The sequence below is a fragment of the Sinohyriopsis cumingii genome, unplaced genomic scaffold (assembly GCF_028554795.1).
Source record: "Sinohyriopsis cumingii isolate HCF-2022 unplaced genomic scaffold, ASM2855479v2 utg001182l, whole genome shotgun sequence".
Lineage (NCBI taxonomy): Eukaryota > Metazoa > Mollusca > Bivalvia > Unionida > Unionidae > Sinohyriopsis > Sinohyriopsis cumingii.
Genome location: NW_028315970.1, coordinates 68,182 through 90,806, shown reverse-complemented (window position 1 = coordinate 90,806; position 22,625 = coordinate 68,182). Strand labels below are relative to the sequence as shown.

Sequence of the window (22,625 nt, the reverse complement as noted above, 5' to 3'; positions counted from 1 at the left end):
TTCACCGTTCTGAAAGCATTTACATAAAATATCAATATACGGGAACGTTGAATAATGATTGTGTAAATTTCTTTTTTGAAGTGGAATGCATTATTATAATTAAAAACTAAAATGACGAGTCTCAAGCTGTCTAAACTTTAAAGCGTCATAAGCAGAGGTTTCAATATCAGAAAATAGACTTCCGCAACAAGAACACTGCAAAATATATTTCCTCTAGTCAGGTTACAATGTTTCGTCGTTTGAGACAGACACCAGGGCAATGATCGTGGTCTCTTTGCTAACAGAAAACATCTTTAATTTTATTTGTATATAGAGTGATATTCAATTTGAATTGGCTAAGCTTTAAATCGCCATGGGAACGCGACTCGTCAAATATACATGCGTTTCAAGGTATTTTACATCTATGTGTATTCATTATAATATTTCAGTTGTAAACAGAAGTTCTTAAAATGACATCAGATTAGTCTGACGTCCAACAAGTTACACAGTGGAGCATTCATGTCAGCTTAACGTGTAGATATAAAGGTACACGATACTTCTCTTGGGTGTAAAACTTGGAATAGACTTGGCATAGTTAATAGACGCGTATCGTGTCCACAACATGAGCAAATGACGTCAGTCATCCTATTCTAAAGCAAACAACGACAAACGTATTTTTCACAGACATAGCATTGCATCAGGAAATTATATCATAAGCAAAAGACGTGTAAAAACGTAGTTTTGTAAGAATATGGAGTGTGACTGTAACACAACGTAATAAAGATCAACTACAATACTACTGCAACTACTAACGATAATACAACTAAGAGTAACATTACTTACGTGATCCTCTATTTCATTATTGCTACCCAATTGCGCTCCGGTTTCTTGGTCTTGTTTTACCAGTCCAGGATCAGAAACGTCACTCATTACCTTTTGAAAATGTACAGTTTCTTAATTTTTTCAAGTCATCGTTTCATTTCTTCGGCAACAAATATCACGCGGGTGTAATCAATATTTAAGTGGCGATCTGCATGCAGTGTTCACTTGAGTTTTAAAGAAAATGCTTATTTTTAAAGAAAATGTTTCATCATAATGAGTCCAAAACTATTCACAATGTTATTAATAAGAAACTATAATAAAAAATAGTTATTGTCGTTGCTGAGCTGATGTTGTGCGACACACCAATACAAGTTATTTAATGCAACGGCAAAATGAGCCACAGTTTGTGCCTGGCTGATCTGATTGTTGAATTCGAACACACACCCTTTCTGTCGCAATTCAAGCATGTTATTTTCTGATACACTCTGCCCCCTAATCAACGGTATAGGTTGGGTTAATATAGTAAATGTTATCTAAGAAATAATTTATTTGGTAGTTAGAGCGGTGTTTGCGGAGATAGAACGACGTTATTTTCAGGTCCTTTGTGAAACGGAACATTGTGTTGCACCAACATGGCTTTACGGCATAAACACGAGTTTCTGTTATGGAAGTAAATAAAAGCTTGTCCGTTTAAATATGTAACCAATTTTAGTCTAGCTTATATGACGATCATATGTTCAATGCTAAGAAAAACCAGAGTTCAGAAACAAAAACAGATCGAAACTAATAGTTTATGTCACATATTGTTCCGTTAGTAACTATAACATGTTTTATTTTTCAATTCTCTGACAAATAATCCTCCTTTTGACAAAAACAAATAAACTAGAAAAACATGTTAACTCAATGATGCATATATCTATTTATATTAAAATATGCAACGAACCTTCACAGAGGCTGAAAAGGGGTTTCTTTCTACAATATCTACAGAAGATGCGACATATTTTAGCTTTTCGTATCTACCCCACGTTATTTCTCTGCACTTCCGGAACGAACACTGAAAAATGAAAACAACAACCATAGTGTTAGGAGAAAAGGTCAAACAAATATTCTGTAAATAAAGTTATGCCTGTAGAAAATGTTTGTTCTCGCTTGGTCCAAAGTAATTAAAACACAATCTTAAATAATTTGAAAGTTATACCAATAACATTTTTATAGTGTTCCTGCTGCATATCACGGTATGTATATAACCAAAGTTCGCCACAATCTAGCTGTTTTAGGAGACCAGTCAGTGGGCAGTTGGAATTTCTGATATTCAGAAACTGCTTGACTTCTGCCCCTGTAGACCGAAATAGTCTTTATTTCTAGCAAAGCATGTGTCTTCGTGAATACTTACCCAATCATAATACCTTAGGAGAACTACCTTTACCTCGCAAATCCATGCCTCCAAGATACAAAATGTCAGCTAACGAGCTAAAAGTTATCTCCCCACCTATGTGTTTGTCGGGCAGAGTGATTGACCCTTGATACAGGGAATGGCGGAAAAATCCACAAGTATCTCAGTTACTAATGGAGCGTAAAGCACTCATTGATGTAACTACGAGGAGGCTGGAAGGGTGTATGTGTATTATAGCTAAGAATGCATTCACAAAGAAATATTTTACTACAAAAATGTTATTTCTTCCTTGAAAACGTTACTAAATCATAACACCTTAGGAGAACACGTAAGAGGTGGAGGGGAATACATGCCCTTACCCCGAAGATACCATCTCCGTTTCCCAAAAGGTATGTGGGAAAGCTTCTAGGTAACACCACTTCAGAAGACGACATCTGTCGAGGAGCGACTTACAAAAATGAAAATGTTACCTCCTCAGATTCATCGATGTCGTGAAGCTGCGTCTTATGACGCTGATGTGCGTTCAGGAAAGGTGACCTGATGCGCCACGGGTATAGATCCCATCAAATGGAATTGAGTCCTTTGGTATGAATGATCTACGTGGTAAAACTTTTGAATGTTGAATCCGATCTCAATCACACGACATGGATATAATGTGACTTAGAAAATTGTCCCGGTCAAAGGCTACACTTGTGGCAACTGCTCTAATCTCATGAAAAGAAGTTCATAACAAATTTATTTCAAGTGCAGTTACTTCTCAATATGCAGAGCGAAATACTCAACTTAATTCAGGAAGAAAAAGTCTGTGATATTATATTGTCCTGTCCCTGCTCTAGAGGTAAACATAGGCATGATCTGCGTCGACGCAATGGCTCTGTACTTTTGTACGATACCACTTCAAAGCTCGTAGTGGGTCTAGTAGGTGGCCTTGAGTGAAAGTTACCCATGGACGATAGCCCGTTCTTGGCGATGAAAGAGGGAACCGTCATCATTGAAACTGATCCCTATTGTGCGAACTGCATACAGTTTGGGTCCACTGATAGGGCATGTATTTATATGATTCTGCTGGTGGACCCTAATGTCATGAGGAAGCAGGTTTTGTGTGAAAGTTTAGCCAATGCTCAGATTTAAAGCGGTTCAAATAGTATTTTATCAACCGGCTTAATACCCACGAGAAGTTCCACTTTGGGCAATGATCCAACGCTTCTGGCCCTGTATAGTCAAAGTTAGGAAAAAGGTCGGATAAGTAAGTGTTATGTATAATATCCTCTTCTCCATGATGACGTACGGTGTCAGCAATCTTTGAATGATAACCGTTGATTGTACTTGATGTTAATTTGTTTTCGTCTAAGAACCAGAGGAGGAATTTAGCTATTTCAGGTATAGAAGCTAGTTGGTGTATAATGCGTTCTTGCGTATACCACCGTCTGAATATTTTTCATTTGCTTTCATATGCTTTCAGAAGAGAGGCCCACATTCCTGAGCAACTATATCCACGAATGGTCGCGAGAATCGTGTATCTATGTGGGTCTGTTTAATATAATTCAGATGTGCTGCATCAGTACCTCAGGATTAGGATGAAACAAAGGTCGTCCTGGATGTCAGAGTACATGAGGGTAATTCTCTATTTTCCGGAGAATTTCCGTGTTGAGATCAATGATATCGTTTCTAGAAGAGTTCATTAATTTCCAATTGGTTAGGCTAGGCCATATAAATAGGCACGTAAAATCAGTAATGTGATCTGTCACTTGAAGTCCATTGTGAAATATAGTAGCAAAATACATTGTGTAATAAAGAGAGGATTGAGCAATCAGTTTTATTCTAATTTCGGAGTCAGTTACATGTTATTTTGTTCCTGTTGCAAGTCTGTGGACGTGTTTTATGTTGTACTTCGATATTCGAGAGGAAACAAATTGTTTAGCCTATTCAGTGAAAAATACAGTGCTTCTTTTACTGTAATATTATTTCTGGTCTTGCTAAGAATTATTCAAAGGAGTTCTGGACAACGCCACATGATAACTTTATGATTCTTGGCCAGCCAGTACACTTCCAGTTTTGGAATTTATACAGCGCTTTTCATTGATTTAGGCTTTTCATAAAATTCTATCAGGATTTTTCTGGATTCACATCATTATAATGTACGTTCCTCTCACATTTTCAATAATAACTTTGATAATTAAATTATTTTTTAGTTTTACACAAGATCTTGGTTTTGCTCCTTTCTGCTGCTTACTTTGACCGTAGAGTCATAACAGTAAAGAGCAGAGTAACACGTTCCAGAAGTTGTAAATTTTCAGCTGCATTGACGGAATAGGCTAAAGTATGTTGAGCAGTTCCGTTTAAGACCTGGGCCATTATGGAGACCGGATCCCATACATGTCCTGTGTAATGCGGAGTAGGATAAAATGGGCCCTGTTCCTCATGTTGGAAGATAGATATCGATACCAAGTCCAACGTAGAGCCAATGTGAACCAATTGCTGAGTGTCATTGAATTTGTTCGAATCCTACGAACAGAGTATGGTTTTGTCATCTCATAGACTGCGATGTCACAGTTAGGTGTCAAGATGAAATATTGGTGTAGGGCAATTGTAGAACCACCAAAGATAACCTGACGGAAGGGGCCTTTTTAAGAACAATGAATGGTTGATGCTGAGATCTTGCAATTGATGATGCAAGCAGTTCATAATGTCTGGAGTTCTGCCAGATTGTTGTTTATTTTGTCATGAAAGAAATATAAGCTGGAACTCTGGTACCAATGGATGATATGGTAGGTGCAGGAGAGTAGAACACCGGAGTTAAAAAGTGGAAAACTTTTTTTCAATCGAAGATGTGAAGGCCGCCTCTTCTAGCGACATAACACTGAAGTCTCAGTATTTGCCTGGGAATGCGTTGTCAAAGAGTGTGAAGGTCTGCCGCTGAGAAAACTTGTGGAGTAAACAGAAGTACAAACTGTGGTTTCCAACCGGTCAATGATTAAGGAATCATTTCTACTGAAAACTGGTTGAGAGAACTGTGAAGTGACACCTGTTGGAAGTTGAGGCACTAAGCTAGGCATCATAATTGATGAGTAATTTGAGGCATTAGTTTGATTAGACTGGTTTAGATAAGTACCATTATACACCCAGTTCGACAAGCTGCAAGACAAAATGACTTCCGGTAACTTGTCATGTAGAATTTACATCTTTGTCCCTTATTATGATCCCTTGTATTAGGCCTATTCCGCTCTTAATGGAATTAGGCAACATCTGTTGGGAGGACGTCGTTCTAGTCATAATGTTGGGACGTGTTACAGGATGTTTGATTCACGTAACCGGTCAATGACTCGGCTTTGTTTCACGTTGTGGGGAAAACTTGCCGATGTTCAGGTTCGTATACACACGTATTTTCTTATATGTATTTGCTTTGTAGTGAGAGCAACTGTATATGTTAATACGTATTATGAAAAGGTTTCGACTGTAGACCCGATTCTGGACAAAGAAAATGTCTGTCGGTTGTGTAACCATTATGCAATGGCATGTTTGCAGCTAAAATAAAAAAAAGGAATTCTATGTCTCTGTCGGGATGCCTTTGTTTGCTTTGCACTCAGTGATGTCAAGCGAATTCAGTGCGACAGTAACTGATGCATTATCGCAGGGCAGTTTTCAAAGGGGCCGTGCCGTATCCAACGTAAACCGGTTCAAATTAAATTTAGGGCGGATTTTTCCGCGCAGTCAAGACATTATTCCAGTTACATTCATTTTGGAAAATTAATACAGATGTAAATGTCATAAGGAAGAGATAGAGTTGTGCACTCGTAAAAAGGAGGGAAGGAATTATTGTGCAATTCTAGTTTTGGTTTCGGATCAAAGGGATTCTGAACAACCTTTGTGAGTGGTAGCGAGAGGCAACACCCACAAATCGAAATGAAGGAAGATACATTGAGACCACTTGTGAGGTATATCGTGACGTAAGCAGTGGAGTGAAGGCGTAGTACCGGAAGTAAGTGTCGAAGAGAGTTCAGGAGGTGCAAGAAGTGAACGGAGTCGAAGGTACCAGACGTAGCAGAGAGGCATAGAACCGGAAAGAAGCGTCGAAGAGAGTTCCGGTAGATTTCTGGCGTTTTCTAACTGAAGATTCCTTTGATGCTATATCTTCGCTATCCACCAAGGCCCCATTTCACTCGCAATGTGTGTTTTTGCACAGAATTAACGTAAGTTTACAGCCAAAGAAAGGGTATGTTATTTCCAAAGAGTGTTTCACAGAGATATCCATATGAACACTTCGTACGTCTAAGAAAACCTTTTGTGAAATCTACTATTTTGTATGGGAGGTAGATCATAAATCTTTAAAATATAGTAGGGCGCATAGAAGATACTTACAAGGAATGGTGATGAGGATGAGAAGAACAACAATATCAGTATAATGACCAAAACGAAATATCAGACAAAAATTCTTTGACGTACTGGTAAAATTGAATGAAATATAGATATTATTTCTGATTAAAGAATACGTGTATGTGCATGTGCTTGGTGATGAATTTATAAGTATGCAGCCCCGAGGCGTTGTCAGGTTTGAAGCACACTATTTGTTCAAAATAAAGCCATTCAACCAGACCATTTAAAGACCATTACTCAATTAAAATTTAATATAAAATTATAACTAGTGGTTTTTATATGCAGAATAAATACATTTTGACAAATCCAGATTGTCGTAGTTTAGGCAGCTGCTTTGTGTTTGTGAAGTGAAAACGGGCAAAAAATGCACTGACATATTGGTCATATTGAAATAAATATAGATATTTTTCGGCTAAAAAACACAACGTGTGTATGTATGTGCGCATGTGTGGCAACTGATTTATACTCTGAAGAATCATTACAAATATGCAATGGAAATATGAGTATAAAAGTGAGAATAGTTTATCAAGCTCATTACGGAATCATAATAAACCACGTGGGATAGTATATTAGTCTCTCTAAAGAATAGTTATGTCGTCATGAACATTTTTGTAATATCCAGTTGGAATTAAATATTGTATGTACAAATGCTATGGATAGTACCAACCAATGCTTTAGTTTTTACTTTCCATTTGAAACATTCTTTAATAATACAGATATCCCTTTTAAACTATTAGTTTCGTTCTTAGCTAATATGAATTTTTATATCAAAGTCTGTATGAAAGAATTCCCAATATTAGCCGTTTTTGAAACATTTATTAATTCCAGTTTATTGAGAATTCGACTTTCTGATTTCGGTGATAATGAAGATGTTGCTGACGATGATGATCATCGTTTACAGTAAGGACTGTTTAATTTCTATTTTCGTTTAATTTATTAAAAGACAGTGTAGCCCTATATGGCCGAGTGGTCTAATCACTGCCATCTCACCCTTGTCTGCGTGGGTTCGAGTCCTGGGCTCGGCCAATGTGGATATGTGAGAAAGCTTGCCAGCAGCCTCCCGTGGGTCGGTGGTTTATACCGGGTTTCACGAATTCTTATTCCACCAGTTATTCTGACCGCCATATATTGCCTATAATGCGCAGAAAAAGGACAATAAGGCAAAAGAATAACATTAAAAGACACCTGATATTACCATACAGAATGAAAATGTCGACAACATCACATGTAAACTCGCATAAACAATTAGTAGGTACCCAAGTGAAGGTATGAAAAAAATTTAGTTTAGATCTTCGGCATCTTGATTTGTCGCTTTAGGCAGATGGCTTCTGTGCGTGAAGTGAAAACGGGCAAAAAATGCACTGACGTATTGGTTATATTGAAAAAGAACTTAGTTTAGATTTTCAGCATCTATACTAATCTCTTTCCTAAAATCCACATATTCTTTATCACACTGGATGGAATACCTCTATGTATATCTGCAATTCCTGGCCCTGACATACCGTATATAAAAATGTAATTTTTTTTTCTGCCGTAGGTTTTGAAGGAATGTAATTAAAATTGATGACTTAATATTTCGCTTGTTTATATTTTTCAGAATAATCAAGAAAGTAAAATGTATCGTATACATAGTTTTGTTTCATATTGATTTGTTTTACAGAGAATAACCTTAAATATGATTTAAAATAGACAAGAACCCGATATGCCGTATATTTTAGAATGTCAGGGCGTATCACAAGATAACCCTCTCGGTGTGAGTCTCGCTCTCAACAAACATAATACTAAAGGGAAAGTTAGGTAAAAACGTGTGTAATGTTGTTGTTGTTGTTGTGGGGTTTAACGTCATTTTTCAGCACATGACAGGCTATACATGGCGGCCAGTATTAATGGTGGAGGAAGAACCTGGGAAAACCCCGCAAAGAACCACCGACCCAAGAGAAGCTACTGGCAAGCTTTCTCACATACCCACATTGGCTGAATCCGAGACTCGAACCGGCGCAGGCAGAGGTGAGATGGCAATGATCCGTAACGGAGAGCGCTTTAGACCACTCGGCCACTCCGGGCCCCCGTGTGTAATTCTCTTTAGTTGAACACCCGTACTCACGTTCGGATATCTTAAGTAAAACCTTACGAAAATTTTTGCGCCAACGTTGTTGTGTGAAACATTGCCCAGAACTCTCCACTCTTGGATATGTCAGTACAAAGGCTTAAGATGCCGTCGTCCTTAACGGCGCATTTTTGCGCTTTGCCCATGGTATAATCTGTAAGTCAAATAGAGCAATACGTATGCATTTTTTAGCTTTGCATCTGTCTCTTTATTAATAAACACAAAATCGGTGTAAAGCTTTGACTAATTGTGTTAATTAAACATTTTTGATATAAGACCAACTTAATAAAGCTATGATTCGTTCATGTCTAGTCAAAAAATAATTCACCATACTAACTGTTGCAAGGTAAATACAATCAAGCGTGGCGTCCGGACACTAAATGTATTAGCAGAAAAACTCACCTGTATCTACCCAGTCGTCGTAGAATTATACATGTATTAAGAGTTTTATATATATCCAGGGAACTTGCACGAACATAAAATAAACAATTCAGTCCGAGCTTATTCTGAAGTCGCATCGGCTAACCGTGCAAGTACTTAGGTACAATGAAATGTATAAAGATAACAAAGTGTGGTAACTTATAAAGGCATAGCGATGTCTGCATAGGAAGAAAGAAAAGTTGGATATATAGATGGAGTGTACTTTCCTTAGAAGGGAGAACTACTCCACCATTTAGTAAAGACGAATCTGGTATCGGGGGTGGAGGAGGATGTCTTTCCTGTTGAGAGCTTGTTTCTCGGCATGAGTGGAAGTAGTAACGATACTGACGAGTTTTGCCACCAATCCCTCTATCAAGGGGCGATCACTCTGTCCGACCGCCACCTATGTGGGCAGATCATTTTTAGCTCTTTAGTTAAAAGGTTGTTTTCTTTTTTTACCTGGGAGGGCTTGATTTGCGAGGCAGAAATTCTCCTAAGGTATTGTATTGTGACCGGGTAAAGTATTCACAGAAGAAATAAATTATGTAACTGAAATCCAGCATATTAAATAGCTTTTTTATCGTTTGAAGACTCTTGATAGTCGACCTTCCGACTGCAGATCTAAGCTTAAACTTCATAAAAAATACTTATAATCAATACTAAGGTAAAGATACAACCATGAGAATATTTAGAAGCATCCTGATTGCATCTTTTTCTAACACGTTTGGCTGCTTTAGTAATTCTTCAAAAGCGTCTGTCCACTCGTTGTCATAAAGTTCTGAATACACCTCTTGAAGCTTAGTCGGTCGACCGGGATCGCTCAGGTCTGCAATATTGACGTTTCCATGAGTCAGCTTATCTGCTGCTATTTTACTCAACCTAAATGTAAGATAATGCAGTTACTACGGATTTTTAAAAAATATTATATATGTAATACGAAATCACAATTTAGAGATTGGAGTGTTTACATCTATATAAAATAAAATAAAGAGGATACGTATTATGATTTGAATGTTGTAATATACCTCAAATGGAATAGTACTATATATATATATATATATATATATATATATATATATATATATATATATATATATATATATATACACACAACATCATATCACCTTGTTAATAAAGTATCTTTTTCCGACTTCAGAATTTTGACGGAATTAAGCAGATGCTCCTTTTCATTCGCATGTTGTTGGTTCAGTTCCTTATAGTGATTGACCCACTGGGTTGTAATCTCAAGTTCTCTGAAACAAATATCCATCATAATAAAAAGCTTTGTAAAGTAGGTCAATAAATTTATGTCTTTTTCTACACGTCTTCTTTCTTTAGGCTTAAAGTATAGTATTAAAATTAAAAATATATTGTATAATGAGTTGACTTTGTTTGCATGAGCCGTTACCTGTATATAAACATGTCATCCAAAGCAGATGAAACTAGAACTACTGCTGCTACTTATACTACTAATATCACATCGCTCAGGTGTCCTAGTGGGTAGAGCATCCGACTCGGATGCGGGAGGTCGTGGGCGCAATCCCCAGCCGAGTCATACCAAAGACTTGCAAGAATGGCACGAACAGCTGTTTTGGTTGGCGCTCAGCATTAAGAGGTTAGTGTTAGGACTGGTTGGTCTGGTGTCAAGATAATGTGACTGAGTGGCCATCATGCTACATGTCTGCAGCATTATGCCCCAGTGCTAAACCTCGCTATAAACTGTAGCACTGCAGACATCGTAGCGATATGACTAAAAAACTGTTAACGCTACGTTAAAAATCCAAATCACAAACACACACACACACACACTACTACTACTACTACTACTACTACTACTAATAATAATAATAATACAAACCAAGCATAGCTACCTTTCTGCCTGTAACACCAAACATGGATCAAACTCCTAACACATCTAATCGATTCTAGTTCTAAAGGCCAACGCACCCGGCTATAATGCTGTATGAGTCGTGACGGTTCTTGTTATTCTTGAATTGTTATATATACATATTTATGCATAGGCAGAAGGATTTTCAATGATGTCACGTAAATTTCTACAACGAAAACAACCCAGACATAAATAAAATGTTATCTTTACATGTAAACGTCTGTATGAATACCAAAGACATGACTCGACAAAAATGAATATTTATGTGTGCGCGTGTGGTGCGTTGTTAAAATATTAGTATGGGTTAGAATGTTTTCATGAAGCCTGCTTGAATATGCGAAACAATAACGTTTATGAATGATAAAAACATAATTTGTATACGGTATTGAAATAAACTTTATGTCTTTGACAAAATGAGACTTTCTACTTTAATCTTGACTTTAAAGCATGATTCTGCGAAGTTTGTCAGCCTGAAGCTGAAAATAATTGCTACACGGTGTAAAAAATTTCACGTGCAGACTACCTTTGTCTGCTATCATGCTACCTACCTATGGATGAACGTATACATACTTCATCCTTTGCATACCTGTTCTTTTCCTGCTCTAGCGTTGCATAAATGTGCTGCCATGCCTTGTTGAGACGATGCATGTCATTATCCGTTGTCGGCACACTGTAAGGAAAATTCTATATGTGTACCTAATATTGCTTATGACCATAATGTGTTTCTAAGCTGATAAATAACGGTAGTAATAATCGTCACCCCCACATATGTATGTATGTATGTATGTATGGATGGATGGATGGATGGATGGATTAATGGATGGATGGATGGATGTGTGTGTGTGTATGTGTGTGTGTGTGGATGTATGTATGTATGTATGTATGTATGTATGTATGTATGTATTGTATGTATGTATGTATGTATGGATGGATGGATGGATGCACGTATTACTGCGCCATCATTAGTGATGACCAAATAATGAAGACATTTAGTATTTTTCTTCCATGATGAGTTCGTGTGATATGATATTCGTATTGTAATTGATATTCCTTATGTAACTGTAGTTCAGATGCTACGAAAACAACTTCACAATCATAACAATAACATTTGTTATGAAGGTTGGTTTTAATTTTATTGGACCCGCTAAATAATGAACGGCACGTGACATATATGTGGTGCAACATATCAGATATTATGTATGAGGAACAAAGACACAACACTAGGTCTTATTACTAGACATATCTGTACAATTTCAAATAAGTCATTTAATCACCCGGTATCCTCTTTGAAAGATTTAATTTGTATTAAATTTTCTCTACATTTGTATGCATGCAGTATGACAACAGCATAATTAATTTAAAACAACACATAGGGTATTGTTTGTTTACCTCTTTTATCAGGAGAAGAAGTTGGCATGCGAATGCAATCGACATTTACACATACGGACAAATAACACATAATAATTTCTTAAACATCATGTATTCGAACTCTGAATAATTCAGAGATATGAAGATTTATAAGGTTATAGTGTTCTATACCAAACATAATTAGTAACATCATTTGTGTTCTTATTCTGTTTTCAGTTACTTTGTATTGCTTCATCTACTAATTTACAATTGAACCGGACCAAATATCATCATAACGTTTAATTCATCTTCTTGACAATTATTGCACATATAAATCATTAGCACAGATATGACATAAAGACCAGGAATATATATATATATATATATATATATATATATATATATATATATATATATATATATATAGAGAGAGAGAGAGAGAGAGAGAGAGAGAGAGAGAGAGAGAGAGAGCGTGTCATGTATCGCAATGGTTATGTTACAATCGCGGTAAGTTTGCGTAAAGAGACTGTAATACAAAATTAAACTATTGTTAGAAAGAAATAAATATTCATGTACTTCCCAAATGCAATGAATACTTTCAATATACATATATACCACTAATTAAATGCGGTATAAGGGTCATTTAATGTAGAAATATATATATATATATATATATATATATATATATATATATATATATATATATATATATATATATATATATATATATATATATATATATATATATATATATATTTGTCATTTCGTATATGCATATGTTGTACGCGTCACATGAAAAACTAAAATATAAAGGCTTTTCATACAGAAGCTCTGCATCTTTGACTCGGACAACACCATTTGAGTTTATGGTGCTATTTTCACTGTTTTCAATCCAGTGGGATTACTCGATAATTACTTAATCATATTACATTCTCAAAACAAATGCGCTATTATTTCTTTAAAACCACTGTAGAACGTACATTTATCAGTAGGGCAAGCATACATTTTATGCGGTATATATATATATATATATATATATATATATATATATATAAATATAAATATATATATATATATATATATATATATATATATATATATATATATATATATATATATATATATATATCTGTGTGTGTGTGTGTGTGTGTGTGTGTGTAACATAATTGTGAAACTATTGTAGTTTTGAGTTTCTGCTTCTCTGAATATTTTAGAACTCATACTTGGCCAGCAGTCACTAGTAAAGTTCAATTGTATTGTCATTGTTTTTACGAACTGGTGAAGCATTCGAGTTCATGTGTTTTTAAAACTCTTTACACCCTTTATCAGTGTGAAGAACAATTTTAATTGGCATGCGATACAAGACCTGACTTTCATGTTTGTGTTCAATTTGAGGTTCAATTTCATACACGATGTTCTTTGAGTCTGAATGACACATTGCAAGGCCAAAACATTGTTTTAATGTCGCACATAACTTTAAATATTTTTAGATTCAAGATAAGTCGCTGATATGTGAGCATACCACTAATGTATAGATACAATACGCTCAGTCCATTTCATTTACATGAAGGGTACGTGGTTTACTCTAATTATTGCGTCAACAAGTTCGTAGTAATAAGATATGTTTGTGTGTATGTTCTTTTATACTTTTTACCGTAGCATTATTCATTGTTCAGTCATATCTGTGCGATGTCTGCATTGCGACAATTTATAATGTCTGTCCCAAGGTCATCATGCCGCAGACATGTAGTATCATGTCCCATCCAGTGGCATTACCCTGACACCATGCCGACCAGTCCTAATACTAACATCTTAATGCTAAGAGCCACGCGAGGCGGCTGCTAGTACGATTTTTATAAGAATTTGGTACGACTCGGCATGGGTTCGAACCCGCTTCCAAAGCGGATGCTCTAATCACTAGGCCACCTGGGCGTCAAGCTCTGTTTCAGGTATATGTCTATAGTTTATTAAGTTTCCTTCGGTATATTGGTTTGTTGTTCTTTGTTTAAAACAAGTGTATGGACTCATAATATGTTATCCTTCATGTAAATTAAGCATACGAATATATTATTTTATAAAATACAGCAGCAGTCAATGTACCGACTAAATTTGAAGATCCACTGAGAAGACAAAATACATACCTTTCATTTGCCTCATGCAGTCTTTGATGCGATATCTCACATTCTCTGCAATGAATAATTACAAGATGCTAATACATGTCTGTTTAAATTTTTAGATTACAATTATTTTGAAAATCAATATCTACTTAGGATTATAAGCGTATACATAGAAACAACATCTAAATATGTTTACAGTCTCGATATTTAATGGCTCAATTAGTCTTTGGACAACAGTCAGAGAGTTTCTTATCAGATTATCGTATAAATTGTACCTCTGGCATTAACATCTATTGTATCAGTGCCTATCGTTAAAAAATTTTGTTTAACTATCATTACATCTGAGAACACTTATTTTGGGCATAAACAAATGTTTACCATATTTAAACCCTTACAATTGTGAACTCCACATCCCTGCCCACTATGTCCGCTACAACATTTATGTGCCTATTGCAATAATGCACAATCCCTTTTGGAAATTGACACGTATTTTCGTTATTGTGAGGTTTAGTTTTCATTCATATTTATTAAATACATACTATATGATTTAAACTGTAAAGTTTGTTCAAATGAAGACATGAACACTTTTAGAACTCGGAGAAACGAATAGATGTATTACTATTGTGGTCGAGACATCGCGTGTCTAGTCGATGGAGAAGGATCCACATCCATGGGTGTGTAGACTTCTTTCGAAATGTACCAAAATGTATTTGCAGCTAAAGTATGAACAAATTCAGACACATCTACTTTTGCTATAAATTTTGGAATCCCAGGTTTGCTACCATCAAAGTTGATTTCCGATTCAGGTTTTTATATTGTTGTTGCATACTTCGATACCTGTGTATTTGGGTTTGACCTAGGTTTCTGGCTTTTGACTTTTTGTTTCGGTGTTTGTTTTTTGATTTAGTTTTCCATGCCGGAATATAAAATATATTGGTGTTCCAGCATCCAATAGTTATTTGTGGTAGTGATTAAAGTTATGATTTGCAAAACGCGCACAAATACTCATTTGTCTAAATATACTATATTAGGTGCAAGAAAGTCAGGGAGCCACATATTAGAGTAAATTCCTCAAATGAATGCTTTCTAATAACGTTCGTGAATTGCAAATAGTATGTGGATCTATGCTAAAATGAAGAGAAGTCATATAGGATAGAAAGACGTAACCTATATCATTTAAATTTCCGTACAATTTATGTAATTATTATGATTTAATCGATATTGCTACCGACCATAAGTTTTTCTCTTGGATCTTACTTCATTATGTATATTTACCTTACAGTCTCTTCAACACTTAATCATTGGTATTGCAAACACTGTAGATAGTGCTCTTGAAAGGTGTAAGCATACCATTACGGCGACTCAGTGTCTTGTAGGCTACTAAATGTAGGTTGCAGATCAAGTGTTCACCCAACTCAATTGTTTTATCCTTCAGTCCACAAATGTCCATGTACGTTTGTACCTTAGACATTAAAGGACAAGAAATATGAGTTCGATGAAATTCCGTACTGTACCTGACGTCAACGAAGACTGCTACTCCAAAGTGTAATAATTTATTTCGACACTAATAAGACTGAGCTAAAATTACATCAGTAAAGACAAAAATGCCTTCGACAGATTGGAGGAAGGCTATATACAAAAAGTTTTTAAAAATTTTGGCTTTGGATATAAGTTCCAAAAATGGACCAAAATCCTTTATAACAGAATGACGTCAAGTATACAGGTAACTGGCGCCTGCACAGGAAAATTTGAAATCCAAAGATCGGTGAGGCAAGATTGCCCCCTATCAATGCTATTATACGTAATAGCAATAGAAATTCTAAGTATACAAATACGACAAAAAAAAAACAAATTGAAGGAATCAAAACCCCGAATATAACAGAAGAAGTTAAAATGCTTCAACACGCCGATGATTGCACCAATTTTAATAGGGATTCTTATTCATTCAAACACCTATTGAATGAATTTGATAATTTTGGTAAGGATTCCGGATTAACCATGACAAAACAGAGATTCTAAAAATAGGGAACTGGAGGGGAAACGACTCTGGATTACCTCCACAACAAATCAAGGAAAAAGTCAAAGCATTGGGGATATACTTTAGCCAAAATGAAGAAAATAAAACCATAATCAATTAAAAAGCAAAATAGAAAAAAATGTGAACATCTGGGCGCTAAAACCATTATGTCTTATGGAACGGGCACAAGTGGCAAGGACGTACATGTACGCAAATATAAACTATACCACAAAATATATAGATCTAAAGAATATTCTAAAGACTCTTGACAACTAAATCATTAACTTTATATGGGATTTCAAAACGCACTATATAAATAAGGAAACAATTTATAAAGCAAAGGAAAGGGGAGCCTTAGCAATTACTAACCCGATACTACTTAAACTCACAAACATTATCAATAGGTTCAAAGTCTTAAAAACAAACCCGAATATTCAGTTGGAAGGGCTTTATATATATATATATATATATATATATATATATATATATATATATATATATATATATATATATATATTGGTTCGGCCTATCTATGAGGCATAGGAAAGACATTTATCGAAATAAAAAAATAAGCAGATTACCGGAAACACCGAGGCAACTTAAAGAAATTAAGGAACTTTTAATAAAATACATGGACAAAAAAGAATTATGGGATATAGAGAGGAAAAAACGTATCCATGGATAAGGGAAGAATCAGCAAACAAAACAGTCATGTAGAAATAGAGAATGTACAGGTGAACTGGAAGAAAGCATGGGGAAACTGGGTCCAATAAGGATCACTAAAGATACAAAGTTTACGCTTCAAATACATGCATAATGCATGTTTGACAGGAGAGGTCGCACTGAGGCCGCTTATGGTCAGAGTACCGCCAAAATGACCATTGTGTAAGAAATATAGTTTTATTAAAACACTTACTATGCTGTATTGTGAAAATATAAAAACCAAACGACAAAACGTACTTGAGGAAATCAAACGTAAAGAAACATAAAAGACACAAAATATTCTTTACCTAGACGGGAACTTTGACAAAAAACTCTGTGCTTAATTACAAATTACATGGTAGACACAATGACAGCATGTGGACAGGTGATCAAAATTGGATGAGACTGAATCGATAGACTTTCTGCGAAGCACTTCCCTTTTAAAAGCAGATGAAATAACATGGGCATTAGAAAGGGACGACAGGGCCTTATATGGAGAAAGTACTATCAATGACGCCATGGGGCTATATCACAAGGCGCTACGCGAAGTGAGCAGGCCTGTGGAAGAGATGGGAAAAACACTCCATTTAGGGAATTATAGTGTTCTCTCCAAGACACCAACTCACACGGACACATACACAAACACACACATACACAAACATCTGAACATACACATATTCTATTATACCCTGTTATAATTTTTCTTTAAATTTAAAATAATATTTTGGAAACTTTAGAAAATAATAAATAAAAGATAACCTGCTCGAGAAATTAAATAAAGTATGGACCCCACCTCGGGCACAGCTCATCTTATGAGATAATACGAGAGCGACACTGAAGAGCACACGCATAAACCACCAAGGTTTTAATCTCATATAATAGTACAACGCTAACTCGCCAAATTCCAAATTACAAAGGTCTCCCAGTGGAAACATATGGGAGAAGATATGACATCTGGGTTTGCATTTGATTATAATATGCTGTCCCAACATGGAAACAAAATATAGCAATCACAATATATAGCACATACATATAGAATACACGGGACATAGGTGACCCTTAGCAAAGTCAACTATAAAGAACTAGGGAATGAATTCCGAGAAAGTGATATAAATCATTCTCGGATGAACAACCCTATAGATACACTAGGGACCTTTGTGAAATACCCAAATCAAAATTTCTAAATTAAAATGATCTTAATTAAAATTATATTTATAACAAATACACACAACACACCTTTGGGGGCAACACGAACACATAATCACTTTCCACTCTTTGGCTAGGTGGGGGTGTCATCTGTCTGCCCCCCCCCCCTTTCCGGCAAATCTCATGCAGAATTTAGTACTTATGTATACTGTTTGCAGACATTATTTCCTAAATGTGAATTGTGTATAAGAACAAAGTTTTATAGTTTAGCTAGATTTTTGTATGACATTGCAAATGTAGAGTATATATATATATATATATATATATATATATATATATATAGTTCAGTAATTTAGTGGTCTGAGGCGCTCTCCGTTACGGATCACTGCCATCTCACCTCTGTCTGCGTGGCTTCGAGGTCTCCGATTCAGCCGATGTGAGAAAGCTTGCCAGTAGCTGCTCGTGGGTCGGTGGTTCTTTCGGGGTTTTTCCCGGGTTCTTCCTCTAACATTAATACTGGCTGCCATTTATAGCCGATCATGTGCTGAAAAATGGCCTTAAACCCTGCAACAACATCAACAACAACAGTAATTCAGGCCACTGACCCATGTTACAAAATTCGAAACAAGTATATATAATGTGCGCCACGGTGTAAAGAAGTTAAATATGGTGTTCATCATGTGTATGGATATATAATCGTCTACAATCAGTGCATATAATTATAATGATGTTACTACCTCTAAGTATATTAATCACCAGAAGAAACGCCGAATTGAGATAGTAAATCATATTTATAATAATTAATATACTACTATAACTCATTATGAATATCATTTATGCTACAGTCCGATATAGATTATAAACTTAATTAAATTATTTCGTTCTTAAATGATCATAAGCATGACAGACACAAGCAAACTGGAATTCATCTTCTACCAAATACACATTATTTTTTCCCGTATGATTCACAATATTTTATCCTGCTATCCCTACCTGTCTCTATTTTCAGCGTATGCACTGAACATCTATATTTAGCAAGTAATATGAAAATACGATAATCCACAAAAACGTATTTTTCCAGTCCTAAGCTGGTTTATCACATACTTGAATACACACATTTATTTTAATTTTTAATATAGTGTCGAATGATATTTCCTAGTAAAACAAATAGTGAGAAAAATTGTTGTACGTCTCGACATCTTGATTTAGCCAAGCATATTCAAAACCGAAGCACAAAATATCATGTATTTATCTTTGGTAGCCAAACTGATACAATTAGTTTCATCTAATCTTTTCTGCATTAAATAACATTGGTGTGGGTATCGATTTGAAGGCATTCTTGCGACCTTAAACCAGTACTTAATCCATTAACAAATACTAGGTACAAAGTAGGTATCGTTCGCACACCCCTAATACAATCACAGTATTGTTTGGTTTAGGAACACCTAAATACTGTTTGCAAAAGTTTTATTGCACAGTTTCAATATCTCTACTAAATTCAGATCCCCAAATATCTGACCCATAACAAGCAATTTGCTTTGTTAAAGTATCGAAATGTTTCAAAGCATCATCAACACTAAAACAGCCGAATGGCTGTTGACAATTCAAAATTTTTGAAGTTGCTTTCGCCGCTAGTATCTGCTTAGCTTTCGTCCAAACCAACTTTGGTGTGAAAAACCCATTTACTTATAATAAGTTACACACTCAATTCGAATTTATTTTAACAAAACATGCTTCCTTTTGCTTCAGATATCCCAATTTCGTAAACCAATGCTTTTAGTTTTATCGCGATTGACCATCATACCAGTTTTATCATAGAAACATTCGATAGCATTTATTTGGTTCAGAAGTAGCTTTACTGTGTCGGCGTAATTAGCAACATCATCCGTTTTAAATGTTACACAAACATCATCATCTTCTGAGATGAATACACTTAAGTTGCATATATGAGCTAAAGTCCAAAAAAAGTCTTTTTTCTTCTCCAAACGCCTGTTTGTACTCCGTCTCTCCGACTACCGCCCACGTGTCTATACGAGTATTCAATATATCAGGAGAGACTTTGCCTAGAATATGTACAAGAGGGATTCCTCTGTAGTTGTTTGGATAGCACATGCACCGCATTTATATATAACACAAATACTACTATTCTACCACTGTTTAGGAAAATAACCAGATTCAAAGAATTTGTTGAGTAGAGCGTTTGGAATGGTAAGATTGTTTCGATCGTGCACTAAAAAAACCGAGGATATATCATATTAGGTCCAGGGGATTTGTGTTCGATTTTAAATAAACTTCTCATAATTTTATCATTTGTAATGTGAGTATTTAAATCACAAACCTGTAAGTGACTTAGTTCTTGACTAACGATAATGTTAGAGTCATGTTACTCAAACACAGGCTTCTTTAATAAAGATTTAAGGTATTCATAGAAGTTTTAGAGGAGATATGTTCTACGTCTTGTTGAGAATAATGCGTTTCCAGTTACAAACTATGCCATATTTTTCGATGGATTTTCCCTGCTTAAGTTAATTTATTCATCTGGGATTCTCTAGTATATATATATATATATATATATATATATATATATATATATATATATATATATATATATATATATACCAACTAGAAAATCGAGAGGATGGATTAGAATGTCATTATAATGTCGGTGCAACAATATGTACAGAAAGGATGTGAGAATGTTTCTGATATTTAATCTTGTCTTCTCACAACCCAGTGGTCCTTAAAGTATAGAGCACTAACGTCTTACCGTGATCTCCGTTTCATTTGTTCCAGCTCAGATAGTGCAAGCTGGAAATTTTCATTATGCGTGTCAGGTTTTTTCAAACATGATTGCGAACCATCTTTGGGTTTTTTCTCGCGTCCAGTTGTAACCATTGTGTGGTGTCCTCCATCTCCAAGGATTGTTGATATTAGTTTAAACAATTGCTTGCCGGCAGACTCCGTCTCACTGAAAGTGTTAAGCCAAAAGCTACAAAAAAATGTCTTATCAGTATCTCCATTTCTCATGATAACTGGCAAAACCTTCTTAAAGTAATACAATTATATTCATGTTAATTCCGCAAATAAATCTAACTAAATCAATCTTTTGTTAAAACTGTATTAATAATACAACTTCCTGACAGGTCACCATCTCATTTAAGCACATCACGATGCACACGATGAAGTAATGTCATACTTCATACTTCAAGACGACTTGTAGATGTCATCGAACTAGCACAAGACAATGATCTACTAGGACCTGCTTGAATAGTAAATAAAATGAAAACATTTTGTTTTATTATTATATAGAAATTGAAAACGATCGCATAATTAAAGAATACAATCGGTGACATACGTGCATACATTACAGTACAGAACCTTGCAGTATTTATGAGATTAATTGCAGATGTTCTACGTCGAGTATTTTTGTGATATTATATAGTTTTTGTTTTCTTTTTGGGGAGAAAATTAAACAATTAAGAAAATAGAAATTAAATCGTTAAATAATTTCCAACATCATATCGTAGCTCATAGTTTTGGGGGATACAAGCAGTGAATTGATTGTGACGTCTGATAAGTGATGGTTTTGGGTATGACTCCTTCACGTATATGGATTCAACAACACTAACACTCAAACTTACAAATTACAAGCACGGTCTATAATTTGCTTCCCAATAAACATACATCCGAATATAGAGGATACGATAGTCATACAGCAGATATATTAATGCTTATTAGTGCAAATTACTAGAGAATAATTTAGATATAAACAATCAGTGCAGCCGTAATATCATGTTCTTTAAAATCTTATTTCTACGATAAATAAGTATTAGATAAAGCAACAAATGTGTAATTTAAACTAATACAATTACATCGTTCTAATGAACGATCTCAAGCGCTGACCCTAAGCCTCGAGGGCATGAGCAAATGCATCGTAACACCAGAATCGTTTTAGCGAACACATTACACTAATTTGGTAAATAATTGTTCAACATATATTCAAATAGTCATTATTATATAAAGCACAATGAATGGCGAACCGCAAATAGTGAAGCCTATACGAAACCCGACATTAAGTGCCAGAACTTTGATACTTGTTGCAACAATGCTAAGCCAAAGTTAGAACCCCAAAAAATCAATTTGCAACCAACTTTGATAGTTTTAAAGGTATAATGTTTTACAAACAATTTGAGCACGCATAGGTTTTTATAATAATTAGCAAGTAACTTAGTTTTACAATTGGAACTACACTATGGAGTTGAATATATATACTATTAACCCAATCATTATACCAATCATTAAAGACATAGATG

The 22,625-nt window shown here is 35.2% G+C and overlaps 1 protein-coding gene across 2 annotated transcripts in view; it reads right to left on the bottom strand.

Moving 5' to 3' along the window:
• Positions 1 to 22,625, bottom strand: part of LOC149772733 (uncharacterized) — a 76,134-nt gene that overhangs the window by 10,128 nt on the left and 43,381 nt on the right. For both annotated transcript variants that reach the window (XM_089947404.1, XM_089947403.1), the window contains exons 9-15: positions 21,080 to 21,280; positions 14,472 to 14,516; positions 11,570 to 11,653; positions 10,220 to 10,348; positions 9,773 to 9,974; positions 1,745 to 1,855; positions 823 to 912 (exon numbers count right to left, since the gene is read on the bottom strand). In XM_089947404.1, coding sequence (XP_089803530.1) covers positions 823 to 912; positions 1,745 to 1,855; positions 9,773 to 9,974; positions 10,220 to 10,348; positions 11,570 to 11,653; positions 14,472 to 14,516; positions 21,080 to 21,280 — 862 coding nt within the window. The remainder of the gene's footprint in view (positions 1 to 822; positions 913 to 1,744; positions 1,856 to 9,772; positions 9,975 to 10,219; positions 10,349 to 11,569; positions 11,654 to 14,471; positions 14,517 to 21,079; positions 21,281 to 22,625) is intronic.